Below are 21,464 nucleotides of genomic sequence, written 5' to 3'. Positions count from 1 at the left end.
GAAAGGAAGAAAAAGAGAGGATGGAGAAAGAAGAGGAGGGCATATTAGGAGAAAAAGAAACAGGAAGAGGAGAAAAAAGAAAGGAAGAAAATTAAGAAGAGGGAGAGGGAAGGGGAAAAGAAAAAGATTAAGGAGAAGAAGATACAGAAGGAGAAAGAGTAGGAAAATTGTAAGGGGAACAGGAAAGGGAAGGAGAAGATAGGAAGAAAGGAAGAAAGGAAGGAAGGAAGGAAGGAAGGAAGGAAGGAAGGAAGGAAGGAAGGAAGGAAGGAGGGAAGGAAGGAGGGAAGGAAGGAGGGAGGGAAGGAGGGAGGGAAGGAAGGAAGGAAGGAAGGAAGGAAGGAAGGAAGGAAGGAAGGAAGGAAGGAAGGAAGGAAGGAAGGAGGAAATAGATGATTCATAGATAAATCAATACAGAGATAGATAGATGATTGGTAGTGGTAGTAGTGGTTGTTGTCCTTGGTAGTTAAAAAGGACTAAAAATGATATCACCATGTTAGAGTTGAGTTACAGACTATTTGACTGTGGCCGTTCAGACCAATATAGGTTTGGGATTCTCTGCCACAGCTCACACATAAAGAATCCCTATGGACATTTGGGTTAGCTTCTCAAATTATGTGCATCTCACATTTCTTTTGGGCTAATATGAAGATAGATAAGATAGATAGACAGACAGATAGATAGATAGATAGACAGACAGATAGATAGATAGATAGATGATAGATAGATGGTAGATAGATAGATACATAGATAGATGGTTGTTAGTGTTTTTTAGTAATGGTTGTTGTTCTTTGTACTCAAAAAAGAACTAAAATGACATTCCTATGTTAGAATTGAGTTACAGCCTGTTTGACTGTGGCTTGGAGTGGCTCTGCCACAGATCAGATACAAATAATCCCTATGATCATTTGGGATAGCTTTTCTAATTGTGTGCATCTCCTGTTTCTTTTGGGCTAATTCAAAGATAGGTAGATAGAGAGATGATAGAATTTATTAAATACTTATGCTGTGCTGGGCACTATACTAAGCATAAGGGAACAAAATAAGTAAGTCAGACAGTCACTGACTTCAAAGAATTTATATTCTAATGAAAAAAGATACCTCAAGAAAAACTGGAAGAAGAGAAAGAATGGGGCCAGGGGCAAGAGAACCCTGGGAAGAATTCTATAATCTTGACTCAAGCAAAATAAGGTAAAAGTTAACCATCAGAACCAAATGACCCAGGAAAAGAATTCACATTGCTGCTGGGGATGGGATAGATGAGACATTCAGAGGTAAAAAGACAGGGTAAAGAACATTATTACAATTAGAGTTAGCTCTAGGTGCTGTGTCCTCATGATTTTAGGGGGAGTGAGATCATTTCCCTCTTTATCTACAGAAGATTTCAACTTGTAAGTGATTCTTCCATGAAAAATTATATATTCTTTCCATAAAATCATCTAGATGAAGTCATTAGGAATGATTATTTTATTATTGATTATTATATTATTATTGATTAGGAATAAATAATCATTATGAATAATCATTGCTAAAAACAACCTTAGCAAAAGAGTTAAGAAATCAATTTCTATAGTTAATCAAATTTAGAAGTAATTTCACACAGAGGGAAAAGAACTAGAATAAAAACAGAAGACCTACATTTTTATGCCTATCTTACTATTGCTTTGCTTTGGAGCATTAAAATGCCACTTAATTATTTTGGAGCCTCAATTGTTTTCCTTCTTTTTTTTAATCTGCAAAATGAATTTTGGAGAACAGGAGGGGTTCTTAACATGGAGCCTATAAACTTGGTTTTTTAATATTTTGATAATTATATTTCAATATAATTTATTTCTCTTCTAAATCTATGCAGTTTAATTTATTAATTTAAAAACACTATACTGAGAAGAGGTCATTAGGCTTCATCAGGCTACCAAGGCATTCCATGACAAAGAAAAATTTAAGAATCTCCTAGAATAAAGGATCACATTGGTCCTGTTTACCTCTGATTTTATTATATGAATCAAGGGATAGCTAGAAATATCAATAAAGCAAATGGCATTTTTGAAAATGGAAGGAAGGGATGTACTGCGTTATAATTAACAATGATGACTTTCATTGATATTACTAAGATCTTAGATTTCCTAGAAGGAAAGAATAATTTGAGAGACTTTTAGAAGTATATACATATTTTAAAATTTCAATATCACATGAAATTTATCTTGCATACCCTTCATTCTGTATAAAGTACATCTAACTTGTGCTTCATCCAAGTGGGTTTAATTAAGTAGGTACCAAAATAACTAATCTCATTATAAGCCAATTTTACCTCTTCCTCCAACTCTATACATTTCTCAGAATTATATGACAAAGTTTTGCAGTGTTTTTATGTATTTATGCCTTTCTGTTTCTGTGAAATTACTTCTGACTTTGCTTAAATATTGTTCCTTAACTTAAATGACTTTGCTTAAATGAGCTTCTTAACTCATCCAAGATTGTTTTTAGCAATTATTATGGACAACACTAGAATCAATTACTTCATCTGTATTGTTTTTTAGAATGAAGAATATAGAATTTTTAATGAAAAGTGACTTCATCTGGATAATATAATGAAGGAAAGAGAACAGAATTTTGAATAAAAACAAGGTTTTGCAAAAAGCTTTACACCTTCTTTCATTTGACACTCACAATAACTCTCCAAGGTAGATGCTATTATCATCCCAATTTTACATTTGAAGAATGTAAAGCAGACAGAGGTAAAATAACTTTTAGAGTCACAAAGTAAGAGTCTGAAACAGGATTTAAACTCAAGTCCTCCTGACTCCAAGACCAGAATTTTATTAAATATTATAACCCATGAATAGCATTATCATAAGACCTAATGGTATTTTGTTCTACATTCTCCTCTCATTTCTTGAAGCTGAAAAAAGAGAGAAATGGAAAGGATTAATAAAACAGTTTTAACTTAATTTATTCTCCTGGGATTTTCCAAATACCCCAAACTTGAGATTTTCTTTTTTGTGTTATACATGATAATATATATAGTCATCTTCTTTGGAAATAGTGTCATTATCAAACTGAGCATTCTGGATTCCCATCTTTACACACACACACATCCCATGTAATCTCTCCTCAATAATCTCTCCTTCTTACATATCTGTTACACATCTTCATTTGTGCCCCAAATACTGGTGAACCTCCTGTCAACACAAAAATCTTTGTCCTTCTCAGGATGTGCAGTCCAGATGTCAATCTCCTTTGCCATGGGAACCACAAAGTGCATCCTGCTGGTTGTCATGGTTTATGACCTCTATGTGCTTAACCCTCTAAAATATCCCATTGTCGTGCACAGACTGTTTTTGGTAAATCTTGCTGCTTTGTGCTGGCTAATAGGTGGTCATGACTCTTTGTTTCAAATCATTCTTTTTGTGGGAAAAATGTCATTGACAATTTCACTTGTGAAATACTGGCTGGCATGCACCTGGCCTGTGCTAACATCTCCCTGAATGAACTCATCATGCTGTTAGGAATTGTAATCTTCACCTTGGTCCTTCTGCTATTCATCATTGTTTCTTATGTTTTCAACCTCTCCTATTTTAAAGATCCATTCTGCTGAGGGGAGAAACAAAGTCTTTTCTACCTGCTCGAGCCATCTTCTATGGAACAATCCTCTTCATGTATATGAAGCCCAAGTCCAAAACCTCACTGATCACAGATAAACTGATTTTTACGCTTTATGGGATTTTTACTCCAATGCTCAATCCCATCATCTATAGTCTGAGGAACAAGGATGTGAATGCTGCAGTGAATAAAGTGATTAAGAGATTGACCTGCTTGTGTCAATATGAGTAAGGAAAGGGGCTTGAGAAAATATATATGACCCACACATATAAGGAAGCTGAGACCCATAGATATCTAAATAATTGGCCCATACTTTCTTAAACAAGTTGTAAGCAGCAACACCAGTATTTAATCCAAGATCCTATTATTATTACTACTATTATTATTATTAATTATTCAGGTAATCAGGAATATGTGACTTTCCCAGGATCACAAAACTAATAAGTGTCTGAGGTCGAGTTTGAATTCAGGTCCTCCTGACTCCAGGGCCAATGCTCTATCTACTGTACTACTTAGTTGCTCTTTTCTGATTCTTCTAACTCTAACTCCAATATTCTCTGTCGCATCATACCGCCAGGTCAATTTAGCTTTCATATGTACTTCTCTTTGAGACAAGATGAATTAACTATCCAAGACATTAAATTCACCAGAAAGAGGAAATGTCATTGACCCCATCTCTAACTCATCAAAGTGAATATGTTAACTGAGACAAACCCCAGGGATCTCATGCTAGGACTTTGGTCCAAAAGTCAGTGAACATTACATAATACTTCCACTATCTAAGGATTACATAGACAAATAGTTTCTTATTCTGTAAGTTAGACTTCAATTACAGTAGAGTAGTGACTTCCCTTTAATTGGGTCTGTGAGACATTGTCCCTGAGGCATCACAAAGTTTCAAGCTTACCCTGTTTCTCTTTCTACAAAATTTAAATTGCCTCAGGAATTAGTACTTTTCCTTAAAGCAAAGAGGAATTTAAATTATCTTTGATTCCAAAAGCTCATTCTTTGAAGAATGGAACTGGAACTTGGAAAGGACAGAAATTTGTTCCCTAGAAACTGGCTCAATTCCAATAGAGAACCATATCAGTTAATAGCTCTGTTAGGTGCTGGCACATCCTTTCATACTGGTATGTCTTTTTTCATTCACTTACAGGGAATGGAGACAGAAGATTTATAAAACTGAGTATACTACAGTCTCAAATGACTTCCCCTAAAGCCACCTTTCCAATGTTTTAGATGATTATTCTATCAATCAATCATGAAGAAAACATCAAAAAGTAGTTATTCACATTATGCTGAGCACTACTATATATGTTGGCAAAAACAGGTTTCTGACTCACAATTTTAGATACACTGAAAATGAAAAAAGAAATTTGCTTCTGATCAAGAAGGAAACTATTTGTTAGGCTGAGAAGAAAAAGAGGTAAATGGACTTCCCTATTTTACTGAATCTTCCATATTTGAATATGTACCTTTCTGAGCTTATGCATTCAAAGGGATATCATGCACAGCTGAAGTTATTAAAGCCAGATTATTACAGGTATCAAGTCTCTCTCTAATATAATGTTTAAGGAAGAACATTAACTCTTTCTGATCAATGGAGTTACCTGGTCAGTGTGAAATGGATTTGTTAAAGTGGGGCAACCATACTTCTCTAGAATGTGGCTCATTTTTTCCTGGTACTGTGAGTGAAGCATTGGATTATAATAAGCCTTGGGAAAATAGGTCAATTTAGCTTTCCTATGTACCTCTCTTTGATACAAAAGGGAATGATAAAAATAGGTGTTATTTGTAAAGATTCTGATGGGAATAAATTTTAACTACAAAGTAAAATCATTGGTCATAATTACTTCCATTTATATAGTAACTTTATAGATTATAAAAAACGTGTACAACAATTATCTCATTTGAGTCTCACAAGTCTTGGAAGCAATTAGAATGCATTTTATAATTTCTGTTTTATATATCATTATTATGAACTTGAGATTTAAAGAACTTAACTCATGTCACATGGATAATTCTTAGCAGAATCCCAATTTTTCATTCAAGTCCCTGACTTTTGAGTCAGGGACTTTTATATTCCTACAGTGTCAGACGTGACACTTTATAGTCGATTTTACTGATGCAGGAATTGTTTCTGTGTTTCCTTTAATAATGGGAACTTCAGTAGTAAAATAACATCTTGTTAGTAGACATCCTGTCCTGTTTTCAATATTTGGGAGACATTAATACCTGAATAGTCAGCCACAGTTCCTTTGAATGTTTTTTTATGTCTTATTATAGGTTATAGAGTTTTTAATATCAAGTTCAAACTTCTCCTTTACAAAGGAGATAAATAAGGCCCAAAGTAGCTGATTTGATTTGTTCAAAGCTACATATATAATTAGGAGATGGATCGGGATTTGGACCCACATCCTCTCTGAATTTAATCTGAATTCTCTCTCTTGGGAACTACAGTTGGCCTAAATTGGTTAGTATAATCTTTATTAGTCAAGTTACCAATAAAATTAAGATGAAATTAAAACTGTGAATGTAAATGTGACATTTCAATTCAGAGATGGTATAGAGCTTAAATTAGCTCTAAGCTTGTGTCTTTTTAAAAAATTAACAGAAACCTATTTTTTCTTCTTCACATTCACTAACTAATTGAAAAAAGAAAAAACCTAATTCTCTGTAATAAATAAACTTACTAGAGCAAAATAAATTCTTCCAGTGACTGTGTACTATTTGTGTGTGCATAATAAAAATATACACAGACACACACACATATATGTGTGTGTGTATATATGTATATGTATATGTATACATATATATATAAATAATTCTTCACTAGAAATCCATGCAGTAAATAGCATATTTCATCACTAACCCTCTAAAATTATGAATAAGCATTGTATTAATCATAGCTCTTAAAATTATCAAAGCATATCTTTATATCCTTATTATTATATAAGTTGTTATTATTGCACTCATTTCATATTTTCTTCGGTTTATAAAAGTCTTAGGAATTTTTCATTGTTATAATTTTAATGCTATAAATAGTTCTTCTGGTTCTGTTGATTTCACTTTGCATCACTTTATAGAACTTTCCATATCTCCCTGAAATAATCTATTTCCTCATTTCTTACAGCTTTAGTGTGCCATGATATCCTTACTCCCCAACTGGTTATTTCTCATTTGATGGGTATCCACTTAATATCTAGGTTTATTGCCCCTACAAAAAAGACTATTATAAATATGTTTCATATTACATATCTTTCAATATTTCTTTTATATTTGGTGGGTATACGCCTAGAAGTTATATAACTGAAACAAAGGGAATGCACTGTTTAGTACTTTTTCTGTAACTCAAAATTGCTTTCCAGAAGAATTGTACCACCCATAATATATCAATGTGCATGTTTTCCTATAGCTTCTCCAATACTTTTTATTTTCCTATTGTTTTATCTTTGCCTCTCTGATGAGTATGAGATAGAATGTCAAAATTGCTTTAATTTTAATTTCTCCAACCAATGGTAATTTGGAGCATTTTTTTTCAGATGGCTATGGCCTAGGTTTCTCTCTTGAAAAACTGCTTGTTCATATTCTTAGACTATGTATTATTCAATGACTCTCATTCTTATGAATTTGAATTCATTCCTTATTTATCTTGAAGATGAGATATTTATAAGAGAATCAGTGCAAAAGAATATTCTCAAATAATTGTTACTAGTTTAGTCTTAGCTTTATCAAATTTGTTTATGTAAAAATCTACTTTTTTATATAATCAAATTTGTGTCTTTTGTCTTTGATGGACCTCTCCATTCCTTGTTCGGTCATGAACTTTTCTCTTCATAAATCTCAAAGGATATGTTTTCTAATTTTCCCTAATTTGCTTATGATACGTGGCCTCGTATATCTAGGTCGTATAGCCTTTTGGAGCTTATTTTTTTATAAGAAGTGATATAAATCTAATTTTTTCACTCTACTATCTGCTATTCCCAGATTGTTTTGTCAAATAGCAAGTTCTTATCCCAGTATTAGGGTGTTTGTATTTGTCAAACAATAGGATATTAGACGTATTTTTTAATATGATGAATAGATAATCTGTTCCACTGATGGAGCTCTCAGTTTTTTCAAACAGTAGCAAATTGCTTTAATAATTACTGCTTTATAACATAGTTTCAGATCCACCACAATTGCTCCCTTAGTACTATATCTTTTCATTATTTTCTTGATATGCCTGAACTTTTCCTTCTCCTTATGGATTGTTTTTATTTTTAACGATTTCTCTTAAGTTAGAGATTCATTGTTTGGTTTATGTGGCATTGAATAAGGAAAATATTTTCCTTTTTTGAAAGTATAAATCAAAATTGCCTTCCAGAATGATTAGTCAAATTTGCCCTTCCACCATTTGCAACTTCAAACACTAAATACTCTCAGCTTTCACCATATTTGACAATTTGCTGGATGTTTAAGCTTTTTTTCCTTATAATTAGTGATTTGAGAAAATTTTCTATATTTTTAACAGTTTGTACATATTCTCTTTATAGTCATTCATGTCTTTGACAATCTACAGTGCAATGGCTCTTGATCTTAATATATTCTCTCTTTGCCTCAGAATCCTTAAAACTGAAAGAGAACTTCAAAAATGAATGAGATCAATCAAACCACTGTGAAAGAATTCATCCTCCTTGGCCTTTCTGGACACCCAAAGCTAGAGACTATTTTGTTTGTCCTGACTCTGTGGATGTACCTGGTAATATTGCTTGGAAATGGAGTGCTCATCACAGTAACTATCTATGATTCCCACCTACATACACCTATGTACTTTTTTCTTGGGAATCTCTCTTTTCTGGATATTTGTTACACAACTTCCGCTGTCCCTCTAATTCTAGACAGTTTTCTCACTCCCAGAAAAACTATTTCTTTCTCCACCTGTGTAATACAGATGTCTCTGTCTTTTGCCATGGCAGGAACTGAGTGTATACTCCTGACCATGATGGCATTTGACCGCTATGTGGCCATCTGCAACCCCTTGAGATACCATGTCATCATGAGTAAGACTACATATGTGTCAATGGCAGTTTGTTCTTGGACAGCAGGGGCTGCTAATTCCATACTACATACATCTCTTACAGTCCAATTACCATTTTGTGGTGCTAATGTCATTGACCATTTCACTTGTGAAATTCTGGCTCTGCTGAAATTGGCCTGTGGAGATATTACCATTAATGTGCTTAGTATGATGGGATCAAACCTCATTTTTCTCGTTTTTCCTTTAATATCAATTTCCATCTCTTATATTTTCATCTTTGCCACCATTCTGAGGATCCCTTCAGCAGAGGGGAAACGTAAAGCCTTTTCTACTTGCTCAGCCCATCTGACTGTGGTGATCATCTTCTATGGAACAATCTTCTTTATGTATGCAAAACCCAAAGCAAAAGATTCCGTTAAGACAGACAAAGAAGATATTACAGACAAACTCATTTCCCTGTTCTATGGTGTGGTGACACTCATGCTCAATCCCATCATTTATAGTCTGAGGAACAAGGATGTAAAGGCAGCTGTAAAGAATATGTTGGGTCAAAAAAGGCTTTCCTAAGAAGATGTAAAAGACAATCTATTTAGTAATAGCTTTATTCTGATAAAACACATTTGTGGAACATGTTTTATCAATTGCTTTTCCTACTACTTCCTTCCCCCTAGAGAGCAGTGTCATATAACAAAGAATATTTTCAGAGAAAAAATGAACAAAGAAGAAGAGAAAAATAATTAACAAAAATCATCAATGCACTGAAAAATATCTGAAAACCTGTAGTGCTCTGCACTCATGTATGTTCTATCTCTACCATCTATCAGTGAGAAACTCTCTGCCTTTATCTCTTCTTTAAATACATGCCTATTCTTTGTAATTTTACAACCTTTACTTTGTAGGGTTTTTAGCACAAATGAACTTTATACTTTGTTAAAGTCTTGTTCTAGATCTAGTGAGATAATTATTGATTTGTGGTGTTTTTGTTTGATTTCCTAATACTGAACCATCCTGGCCTCCCTGATATAAATCTTAGTTGATTATTAATGATTGATGTCTTCAATGAATTTCTTGAGTCTATTTAACAGGATTTTACTTAAAATCTTTAAAACTATGCTCATTAATAATATTGGGGTATACTTCTACTTCTTTGTCCTAGTATTATACTCTGGTGTCTCAAAAAGAGTTTGTTATGGTATTCTTGATTTTTGAAAATGCTTTATGTGGCATTAGTATGAATTTGTTTTTAAAGTTTTAGTAGACACACACACATTTTGGTAATTTCTTTATTTAACATCTCTATTTAATCTCTTGATGTGGTTATTTTACAGTTTTTAATGTAACCTCTTATTTTTCAATGTTTTCAATTTTGTTATCATATAACTGTGTAAAGTAGCTTGTGGTAATATTTTTTTAATTTCTTTAGATTCTGTTGTGATTTCACCTAATTCACTGTTTTGTTGATTTTATTTCCTGCCTCCTTTTCTCTTTCAAGTTAATTTTTCAATTACATTAGTGTTTTTGTGAAGAACTATTTGATATGTTTATTAATCATCACTATAATTTTTATTCTAATTTTTCAATTTCTCCTCTCATTTTCAATGTCCCTTATTTTATGGTTGCTTATAAGTTAACTTTAAAACTTCAATTTTAAAGGGAATGGCAATGCTGAGATACCACTTCATATCTCTCAGATTAGCTAAAATGACCAGAAAAAAATAATGAAAAATATTGGAGAGGATGTGAGAAAACTGAGACACTAATACATTGACAGTGGGGTTGTGAAATGATTCACCTCCATTCTCCATTCTGGAGAGCAATTTGGAACTATGTTAAAGGGTCTATAAAACTGTGCATATGCTATGATCTAGCAGTGCTATTAATAGATCTGTATCCCAATAAAATCATTAAGGAGGGAAAAGCTCCCATGTGCAAAAATATTTGTGAAGCGCTTTTTTGTGATGGCAAAGAATTGGAAAATGAGTAGATGCCCCTCAATTTGGGAATGGCTAAATAAATTATTGTGTATTCAAGTAATCAAATATTATTATTCTATGAAAAATGATGAACAAGCTGATCTTAGAAAGACCTTGAATGATTTACATGAACTGATGCTGGGCTAAACAAGTAGAATCAGGATGACATTGTACATAGTAACAGCAAGATTGTCTGATGATCAACTATGAAAGACTTGGTACTTCTCATTAACTCAATGATCCAAAGCAATTCCCATAAACTTTCAATAGAAAACACCATCTGCACCAGAGAGAGAACAATGGAGATTGAATGTAAATGAATGAATGCTATGTTCACTTGTTTGTTTTTTTCTTATATTTTTTCTCTTGTGGTTTTTCTTTTTTCTTCTGATTTTTCTCTACCAACATGATTCATAAAGAAATGTGTATTAATAAAATTAATGTACATACATAACCAGAGAAAAAAGAAAGCAATAAAAAAGAAAAAAAATTTAATTGTCCTTATTGAGTCCTTTGAAATTCGTCTTTAAAATTGCTGTTTCCTATAGGGTAATTTTTTTTTTGTTTGAAGAAAAATCCTGTTGAATGACAATTTTTTGCTGAATATAATATTTTTGCTGCAATGCTAGTTCTTTTATTTATCAATATACTATATTCCAGGATTTGTAGTCTTTTGTTGGAGCTGCTGGTAAATATTGTGGAATTCTTCCTATAACTCCAGTATATATGAATTGTTTGCTGCTGTTGTTGTTTTAACTTACATAATTTTTCTCTTTGATCTGGGGCTTTAGAAATTTAGCAATGATGGTATGTTTTCCAGGTAAGATCTCTCTTTGTTTTGGTCATAGCTTTCATGTAGTCCAATTATTCTTATGTTTCCTCTTATTGATCTGTTCTGATCTGTCAGTTTTCTTATGTTTCATATTCTCTTCTATTTTTTCATTCTTTATATGAAGTCTTGTATGACGTCACTGGTTTCTCCTTACACAATTCTAATTTTCATAGTCACTTTCTTCCTTAAGAATCTGGATGTCCTTTCCAGTTGGTTGACTCTCTTTTTACACTCTTCTTGTTTTCTTGAGTTGTTCTTTTTTAATTACTTTTTACTCCATGTCTCTCATTTGATTTTTAATTTTTTTGAGTTCTATAAATTCCTCTTGGACAGGTAACCATTTAACATTTCTCTTTGGATAGAGGAGGCTTTTTTTTTTTAAACTCTAGTAACCTCTTCTAAAAATAACCCCAGTCCTTTGTATTCCCTTAGTAACTTTCAATGGTTGGGATCTTTCTTCTTAGCCTATTTATTTTTCTTTTTAAATAAGAACTTAATAATATAATCATGTCTAATTCCAGTGGTTGAGAGAAAGGAATGCTTTCTCCCAGTTCTACCTCCTCAGTTCTATCCTCTGGCCTGAAATTCAAAATCAAGAATATTATCATGTATAAATGCCCACTGCCAGCATGGCCCTTACCCCACTACTTTTTCATTCATCAGGTGTGCTGCTTCTTTCTCACCCGGAGATGCACCTCTGGCTTCATTAGGCTATCAAGGGATTCCATGATAAAGGAAAAGTTAAGAATCTCCTAGAATAAAGAATCACATAGGTCCTGTTCACCTCTGATTTTATAATATGAATCTACAGGGGCTAGCTAGAAATATCAATAAAGCAAAGTAATTTTAATGACATTTTTGAAAATAGAAGGAAGAGATGTTCTGAGTTATAATTAGCAATGATGACTCTCATTGATGATACTACTAAGATCTTAGATTTCCTAGAAGGAAAGAATAATTTGAGAAACTTTTAGTAGTATACACATGCAAACTTTTTAAAAGTTTCAATAAAAAATGAAATTTATTCTGCACACTCTTCATTCTATATAAAGTACATCTAACTTGTACTTCATCCAAGTGAGTTTAATTGAGTAGGTACCCAAAAAAACCCAAATCTCATTATAAGCCAATCTTGCCTTTTCCTCCAACTCTATACATTTCTCAAAATTATATAACAAAGTTTCACAAAGTGTTTTTACATATTTGTGCCTTTTTCTCTGTTTCTGTGAAATTACTTCTGACTTTGTTTAAATATAGCTCCTTAACTTAAATGACTTTGCTTAAATGAGCTCATCTGAGATTGTTTCTAGCAATTATTTTTGCTATTAGTGGGCTGTAATATGGACAACACTAGAATCAATTACTTCATCTGGATTGTTTTATAGAGTGAAGAGTAGAATTTTTAATGAAATAGTGACTTCATCTGGATGCTATAATGGAGGAAAGAGAACAGAATTTTGAATAAAAACAAGGTTTTGCAAAATGCTTTACACATTCTTTCATTTGACACTCACAATAATTCTCCAAGGTAGATGCTATTATCATCCCAATTTTACATTTGAAGAATGTAAAGCAGACAGAGGTGAAATAACTTTTAGAGTCACAAAGTAAGAATCTGAATCAGGATTGAAACTCAAGTCCTCTTGACTCCAAGACCAGAATTTTACTAAATAATATAACCCATGAATAGCATTATCATAAGACTCAAATATTTGTTGAAATTCTACTAATGCTCTTTTGTTCTACATTCTCCTCTCATTTCTTGAAGCTGAAAAGAGAGAGAAATGGAAAGGATTAACAAAACAGTTTTAACTTAAATTATTCTCCTGGGATTTTCCAAATACTCCAAACTTGAGATCTTCTTTTTTGTGTTATACATGATAATATATATAGTCATCTTCTTTGGAAATAGTGTCATTATCATACTGAGCATTCTGGATTCCCATCTTCACACTCCATGTAATCTCTCCTTCTTACATATCTGTTACACATCTTCATTTGTGCTCAAAATGCTAGTGAACTTTCTGTCTACACAGAAATCCTTCTCCTTCTCAGGATGTGCAGTCCAGATGTCAATCTCCCTTGCCATGGGAATGATAGAGTGCATCCTGCTAGCTATCATGGCTTGTGACTGTTATGTGTTATGGGCCAAAACTCTGAAACAAGGAATCTTACAAGATGTTAAATCAGTGGAATTGATAAAGACAACGGTTTTTTAGCATGGTACTTAATAAGTTCTCTAGTTCAGTATATGTACTTAGTACTTAATATAGTTCTACAAGATTCACACCTATGAAGAGAGAGCATATAAGTGCAGACAAACTCAGCTAGGTTCATTCAGAGCACAGAGAAGACAGAGAGCTAGAGGCAGAAGCAGAGAAGACAAAGGACTGGCAGCAGAAGCTTAAGCTCTCAGAACCAAAGAGACAGGCCTCTAAGAAAACCAACTGGGCCCCAGGAAAAGAGACAAGACTTTGAAAGAGATAATAAAGGATTTGGACTTTAACATCTGGCTGTACTTGTGAAAATTACTGAACTGAAAGGAATGCTGCTCCCAGAAACCTTCAGGAAACAGAAACAGAGAGCATCACAGCTATGTGCCTATCAGTAATCCTCTAAGATATCCCATTACCGTGCACAGACTGTTTTTGTGAACCTTGATGCTTTGTGCAGGCTAATAGGTGATCTTGACTCTTTCTTTCAAACCATTCTTAAGATGCACTGGCCGGGGGTGGAGCCAAGATGGCAGAGAGACTCACACACTTCATTCTGAGTTCTCCTTCTACCCTCAATACTGATTACCAAATTCAGCCTCTGAAGTAGTGCTTGACTGGTAGAATCCACAAATATTGGGAGTACAACAAATTACCATCCGAAGATAATATGGAAGATCACCAGAGAAGGTCTGTCTTGATCAGATGGGAGAATGCCAGAACAGACAGAGAGGGAGAAGACGGAGGCTAGTGCACACTGAGCGAACCAGGAGGCAGGGTGCAGTCTCCACAGGTGGAGAATTTGCAGAGAGGACTCTACCACTGGCTGCCTGCTCTGCTTTGATTGCAAAGCAGTAGATGAGCAGAGAAGTTACACAAATGGCATAGGTAGAGTATGCCCCAAAATGCCAGAGTTTAACAGAGTGGCCACACCCACTCAGCACCAGGAGTGATTCAGCAGTACCAGAGCATGGCTGCACAGCCACATTCCACAGCACAGCGCAGGGCTCTGCCCAAGGCAGTCACATTTCTATTGCTCAGCTGCTCTTCCCAGGGCAGCCACAGTTAAGCAGGGATCTTCCCAGAAAGGTCACACTTGTGGGGGCAGGGGGTTCCTGCCCAGGGAAGTCACACATCCAGCACAAAAGCTCTGCCCAGGGCAGTGGCACTTCTGCAGCACTGTCCCTCTTTGCAGTCTATTCACAGGACAGCTACTGTACATCTGTCCCTGCTTTGTAGAGGAAGCTGAGAACCTCCTTGCCCTGAAGGCAGACACCAAGGTCTTTTTTTTAAAAAATGAGTACAAAGGCAAAGTGAGCTCCAACTGTAGATAGCTCCTATACAAAAAAAGGTTAAAAATCTGTTTCCAACCCTGAGGAGACTAACAGTAGACAGTCTCCAGACAAAAACCCCAAAGAGGGATGTGACTTGGTCCCCATCACACAAGGCTCTCCTAGAAGAAATTATGAAAGATCTTAAAAGAGAGCTAGAAGAAAAATGGGGAAAGAAAAGAGAAAGTCTGCAAGACAGTATGGAAAAGGCATTTAACTCATTAAAAGAAAGATTTGATAAAGTGGGAAAAGAAAACAACTTCCTGAAATGTGAATTGGAAAAAATAAAGAACTCCCAGGAAAGTAGGATTTGTGAATTGGAAAAAGAAAATAATTCATTAAAAAAATTAGTGAAATGGAAAACAATTCCATAGAGCAAAACAACTCATTTAAAAACTCAATTGGACATACACAAAAAGAAATTTAAAAATTGATGAAGAAAATAACTCATTAAAAATCAGAACTGAACAAATAGAAATAAATGATTCATTGAGACATCAAGAATTGATGATTATTGGACTTGCTGAAAATTATGATTAAAAAAAAAGCCTAGACACTATTTCACAGAAAATCATCAAAGAGAACTTCCCAGATATAATAGAATCAGATGGTAAAATAGGCATTGAAAGAATTCATCGAACATCTTCTGAAACAGACCCCCAAATAAAAAGTCCAATATAGTGGCTAAAATTCAGAACTATCATACTAAGGGAAAAAATATTACAAGCATCCAGAAAAAAATAATTCAAATACTGAGGAGCCACAATAAGGATCATGCAGGATCTAGCAGCTTCCACATTAAAAGATCAAAGGGCCTGGAATCTGATATTCCAAAAGGCAAAAGAACTTGGAATGCATCCAAGAATAAATTACCCACTAAACTGAGCATTTTCTTCCAGGGAAGAAGAAGACGGACATTCAAGGAAACAGATACATTCCATTTATTCCTAATAAAATAAAACAGAGGTTACCAAAAAATTTGACCTCCAAATATAAGACTCAAGAGAAGCTTAAAGATAAAAAGAACACTTGAAATTGTATTTCTGTTACAGGCATACATAAAGAGCTCGTGTATAATTTGATTTTACTGTTATAATATCAAAAGGGGGGGAAGTAGAAGTGGAAAAGGGATTGTATCAGAAAAAGGAAAAAGGAGAGATAAAAAAGGGAAATTACATCCCATGAAGAGGCAAAGGAAACCTATAATATCTGAGGGAATTAAAAGAGGGGAAGGAACATTGTGTGAATCTTACTCTCACCAGATTTGTCTCAAAGAGAAAATATTAGATATATTTGGTTTAAAGAGAAACTTCTCTTGCCTGATTAAAAATGGGAGAGGAAAAGGGAAAAGCAAAAGAGTAGGCTAAATAGAAGGAATACAGAAAAAAATAAGGGAAAGGTATAATAAAGGGGGAGGGACTCAAAGGGGGTAGGAGGGATTCTAAAGAGGAAGAGCTGCATAAGACAAGTGGTGCCAATAAGTTAAATACTGGGGGGGGGGGGGGGGAAAGGGGGAAAGGGGGAAAGGAAAAAAAAGTATAATCTGGGGATAATAAGATGGCAGGAAATACAGAATTAGTAATTTTAACCATAAGTATGAATGGGATGAACCCTCGCATAAAGCAGAGGCAGATCGCAGACTGGATCAAAAGCCAGAAACCTACAATATGTTGTTCACAAGAAACACATTTAAAGCAGGGAGATACATACAGAGTAAAGTTAAAGGCTGGAGCAGAATCTATTATGCTTCAGGTGAAGCCAAAAAAAAACAGGAGTAGTCATCCTTATGTCAGATCAAGCAAAATCAAAATTTGATCTAATTTAAAGAAATAAGGAAGGAAACTGTATCTTGCTAAGGGATAATATAGACAATAATGCAATATCAATACTAAACATATATGCACCAAGTGGTATAGCATCTAACTTCCTAAAGGAGAAGCTAAGAGAGTTGCAAGAAGAAATAGACAGAAAAACCATAATAGTGGAAGATCTCAATTTTGCATTCTCAGAATTAGATAAATCAAACCACAAAACAAATAAGAAAGAAGTTAAAGAGGTAAATAGAATATTAGAAAAGTTAGGTATGATAAATCTTTGGAGAAAACTGAATGGAGACAGAAAGGAACACACTTCTCAGCAGTTCATGGAACCTATACAAAAATTGACCATATATTAGGACAAAAAATCCTCAAAATTAAATGCAGAAAGGCAGAAATAGTAAAAGCATTCTTTTCAGATCACAATGCAATAAAAACTACAATCAACAAAAAGCTAGGGGTAAAAAGACCAAAAAGTAATTGGAAACTAAATAATCTCATCCTAAAGAATGATTGGGTGAAACAGCAAATCATAGACACAATTAATAATTTCACCCAAGAAAATGACAACAATGAGACATCATACCAAAATTTGTGGTATATAGTCAAAGTGGTAATAAGGGGAAATTTTATATCTTTAGAGACTTTCTTGACTAAAATAGAGAAAGAGAAGATCAATGAATTGGTCTTGCAACTTAAAAAGCTAAAAAGAGAATAATTTTTTTTTTAAATCAAGTACTAAACTTGAAATTCTAAAATTAAAAGGAGAAATTCATAAAATTGAAAGTAAAAAACAATTGAATTAATAAATAAAACTAAGAGTTGATTTTATGAAAAAACCAATAAAATAGATAAACCTTTGGTAAATTTGATTAGAAAAAGGAAAGAGGAAAATCAAATTGTTAGTCTTAAAAATGAAAAGGGAGAACTTTTCATCAATTATTAGAACAATAATAAGGAGTCACTATGCCCAACTTTATGCCAATAAATTTGATAACTTAAGTGAAATGAATGATGACCTTCAAAAATATAGGCTTCCCAGATTAACAGAGGAGGAAGAAAATTGCTTAAATAGTCTCATTTTAGAAAAATAAATAAAACAAGTTATTAATCAACTCATTAAGAAAAAATTCCTAGGACCACATGGATTTACATGTGAATCTACCAAACATTTAAAGAACAATTAACTCCAATGCTATATAAACTATTTGAAAAAATAGGGAATAAAGGACTCTTACCAAATTCTTTTTATGACACAGACATGGTATTGATACCTAAACCATGTAGGTTGAAAATAAAGAAAATTATAGACCAATCTCCCTAATGAATATTGATGCTAAAATCTTAAATAAAATATTGGCAAAAAGATTACAGAAAATCATCCCCAAGATAATACACAATGACCAAGTAGGATTTATACCAGGAATGCAGGGCTGGTTCAATATTAGGAAAACTATTAGCATAATTGACTATATCAATGACCAAATTAGCAAAAACCATGTGATCATCTCAATAGATGCAGAAAAAGCATTTGATAAAATACAACATCCATTCCTATTAAAAACACTTGAGAGTATAGGAATAAATGGACTTTTCCTTAAAATAGTCAGAAGCATCTATTTAAAACCATCAGTAAGTATCATTTATAATGGGGATAAACTAGAAACATTCCCAGCAAAATCATGAGTGAAACAATGTTGCCCGCTATCACCATTATTATTCAATATTGTATTAAAAATGCTAGCTTTGGCAATAAGAGTTGAGAAAGAGATTAAAGGAATTAGAGTAGATAATGAGGAAACTAAATTATCACTCTTTTATGTTGGTATACTTAGAGAACCCCAGAGATTGTACTAAAAAGCTTTTAGAAATAATTCACAACTTCACCAAAGTTGCAGGATACAAAATAAATACACATAAATCCTCAGCAATTTTATACATCACCAACAAAATCCAACAGCAAGAGATACAAAGAGAAATTCCATTCAAAATAACTGTTGATAGCATAAAATATTTGGGAATCTATCTTCCAAAGGAAAGTCAGGAATTATATGAACAAAACTACAAAACACTTTCCACAAATAAAGTCAGATTTGAACAATTGGAAAAATATTAAATGCTCTTGAATAGGTCAAGCAAATATAATATAGATGACAGTACTATCTAAACTAATCTATTTATTTAGTGCTATACCAATCAGACTCCCAAAAACTGTTTTAATGACCTAGAAAAAAATAACAACAAAATTCATCTGGAAGAACAAAAGGTCAAGACTTTCAAATGAAGGTGGCCTAGCTGTACCAGATCTGATACTATATTATAAAGCAGCAGTCACCAAAATCATTTGGTATTGGCTAAGAAATAGACTAGTTGATCAGTAGAATAGGTTAGATTCAAAGGACAAAGTAGTCAATAACCTTAATAATCTAGTGTTTGAAAAACCCAAAGACCCCAGCTTTTGGGATGAGAATTCACTGTTTGACAAAAACTGCTGGGACAATTGGAAATTAGTATGTCAGAAACTAGGCATTGACCCATACTTAACACTGTACACCAAGATAAGGTCAAAATGGATTCATGATCTAGGCATAAAGAATAAGTTTATAAATAAATTAGAAGAACAGAGGATAGTTTATCTCTCAGATCTGTGGAGGAGGGAGGAATGTATGACCAAAGAAGAACTAGAAATCATTATTGATCACAAAATAGAAAATTTTGATTATATCAAATTAAAAAGATTTTGTGCAAACAAGATTAGAAGGGAAGCAATAAACTGGGAAAACATTTTTACAGTCATAGATTCTGATTTTCAAATGCCTCATTTCCAAAATATATAGAGAATTGAATGTAATTTATAAGAAATGAAGCCATTCTCCAATTGATAAATGGTCAAAGGATATGAACAGACAATTTTAAGATGAAGAAATAGAAACTATTTCTAGCCACATGAAAAGGTACTCCAAATCACTATTAATCAGAAAAATGAAAATTAAGACAACTCTGAGATACCACTACACACCTCTCAGATTGGCTAGGATGACAAGAAAAGATAATGCTGAATGTTGGAGGGGATGTGAGAAAACTGGGACACTAATTAATACATTGTTGGTGGAATTGTGAATGCATCCAACCATTCTAGAGAGCAATTTGGATCTATGCTCAAAAAGTTATCAAACTGTACATACCCTTTGATCCAGCAGTGTTACTACAGGGCTTATATCCCAAAGAGATCTTAAAGAAGGGAAAGGGACCTGTATGTGCAAAAATGTTTGTGGCAGCCCTTTTTGTAGTGGCTAGAAACTGGAAACTGAGTGGATGTCCATCAATTGGAGAATGGCTGAATAAGTTGTGGTATATGAATGCTTTGGAATATTATTGTTCTGTAAGAAATGACCAGCAGGATGATTTCAGAGGGGGCCTGGAGAGACTTACATGAAATGATGCTGAAATGAGTAGGACCAGGAGATCATTATATACTTCAACAACAATACTATATGATGATCAATTCTGATGGACGTAGCTCTCTTAAACAATGAGATGAACCAAATTGGTTCTGTTTGTTCAATAATGAAGAGAACCAGGTACATCCAGCAAAAGAACTGTGGGAAATGAGTATGAACCACAACATAGCATTTCCACTGCCTCTGTTTTTGTCCACTTGCATCAGGCTATTTTTACCTTATTTCTAAGTCTGATTTTTCTTGTGCAGCAAAATTACTGTATGGATATGTATACATATATTGTATTTAACATACACTTTAATTTAACATGTATTGGTCTACCTGCCATCTAGGGCAGGTGGGGGGAGGGGAGGGGAAGGAGGGGAAAAGTTGAAACAGAAGGTTTTGCAAGAATTAATGCTGAAAAATTACCCATGCATATATCTTGTAAATAAAAAGCAATAAAAAATAATAATTTTTTTTAAAAGACGCAGTTGCCTTTTTGTGGGAAAATGTCATTGACTATTTCACCTGTGAAATACTGGCTGTCACGTACCCAGTCTGTGCTGACATCTCTCTGAATGAACTCATCATGCTAGTAGAAATTGTAATTTTCACCTTCATCCCTCTGCTATTAATCATTGTTTCTTATGTCTTCATCCTCTCTATCATTTTAAAGATCCATTCTGCTGAGAGGAGAAACAAAGCCTTTTCTACCTGCTCGAGCCATCTTCTATGGGACAATCCTTTTCATGTATATGAAGCCCAAGTCCAAAGCCTCACTCACCATAGATAAGCTGATTACCATGGTTTATGGGATTTTTACTCCAATGCTCAATCCTATTGTCTATAGTTCTGAGGAACAAGGATGTGAATGCTGCAGTAAATAAAGTAATTAAGAGATTGACCTGCTTGTGCCAATATGGGTAAGGAAAGGAGCTTAAGAAGGTATCTATGACCCACACAAATAAGGAAGCTGAAACCCATAGATGTCTAAATAATTGGCCCATAATGGCTTCAGCAAGTTGTAAGCAGCAACACCAGTATTTGATCCAAGATCCTATTATTATTATTACTATTATTATTATTAATTATTCCCTTTCCCAGGGTCACAAAGCTAAGTGTCTGAGGTCGAGTTTGAATTCAGGTCTTCCTGACTCCAGGGCCAATGCTCTATCCACTGCACTACTTAGTTGCTCTTTTCTGATTCTTCTAACTCTAACTCCAATATTTTCTGT

General features: G+C 33.8%; 1 protein-coding gene and 2 pseudogenes across 1 annotated transcript; all 3 read left to right on the top strand.

Annotated features, from left to right (window-relative positions):
* Positions 1 to 3,008: 3,008 nt before the first annotated feature.
* Positions 3,009 to 3,831, top strand: LOC127545549 (olfactory receptor 13C9-like; annotated as a pseudogene).
* A 4,402-nt stretch (positions 3,832 to 8,233) lies between these two features.
* LOC127556378 (olfactory receptor 2S2-like) lies at positions 8,234 to 9,187 on the top strand. The gene has a single exon (XM_051989529.1). The coding sequence runs from the start codon at positions 8,234 to 8,236 to the stop codon at positions 9,185 to 9,187; it is 954 nt and encodes a 317-aa protein (XP_051845489.1).
* A 4,022-nt stretch (positions 9,188 to 13,209) lies between these two features.
* LOC127545545 (olfactory receptor 13C9-like) lies at positions 13,210 to 21,156 on the top strand (annotated as a pseudogene).
* The last annotated feature ends 308 nt before the right edge of the window (positions 21,157 to 21,464 follow it).

This window comes from Antechinus flavipes, chromosome 1 (genome assembly GCF_016432865.1).
Source record: "Antechinus flavipes isolate AdamAnt ecotype Samford, QLD, Australia chromosome 1, AdamAnt_v2, whole genome shotgun sequence".
Lineage (NCBI taxonomy): Eukaryota > Metazoa > Chordata > Mammalia > Dasyuromorphia > Dasyuridae > Antechinus > Antechinus flavipes.
Note: the sequence above shows the minus strand (reverse complement) of the source record. Positions and strands in the feature narration are given on the sequence as shown.

Coding starts and splice junctions, on each gene's coding strand:
- LOC127556378 (XM_051989529.1), top strand. CDS start 8,234: ATGAATGAGATCAATCAAACCACTGTGAAAGAATTCATCCTCCTTGGC.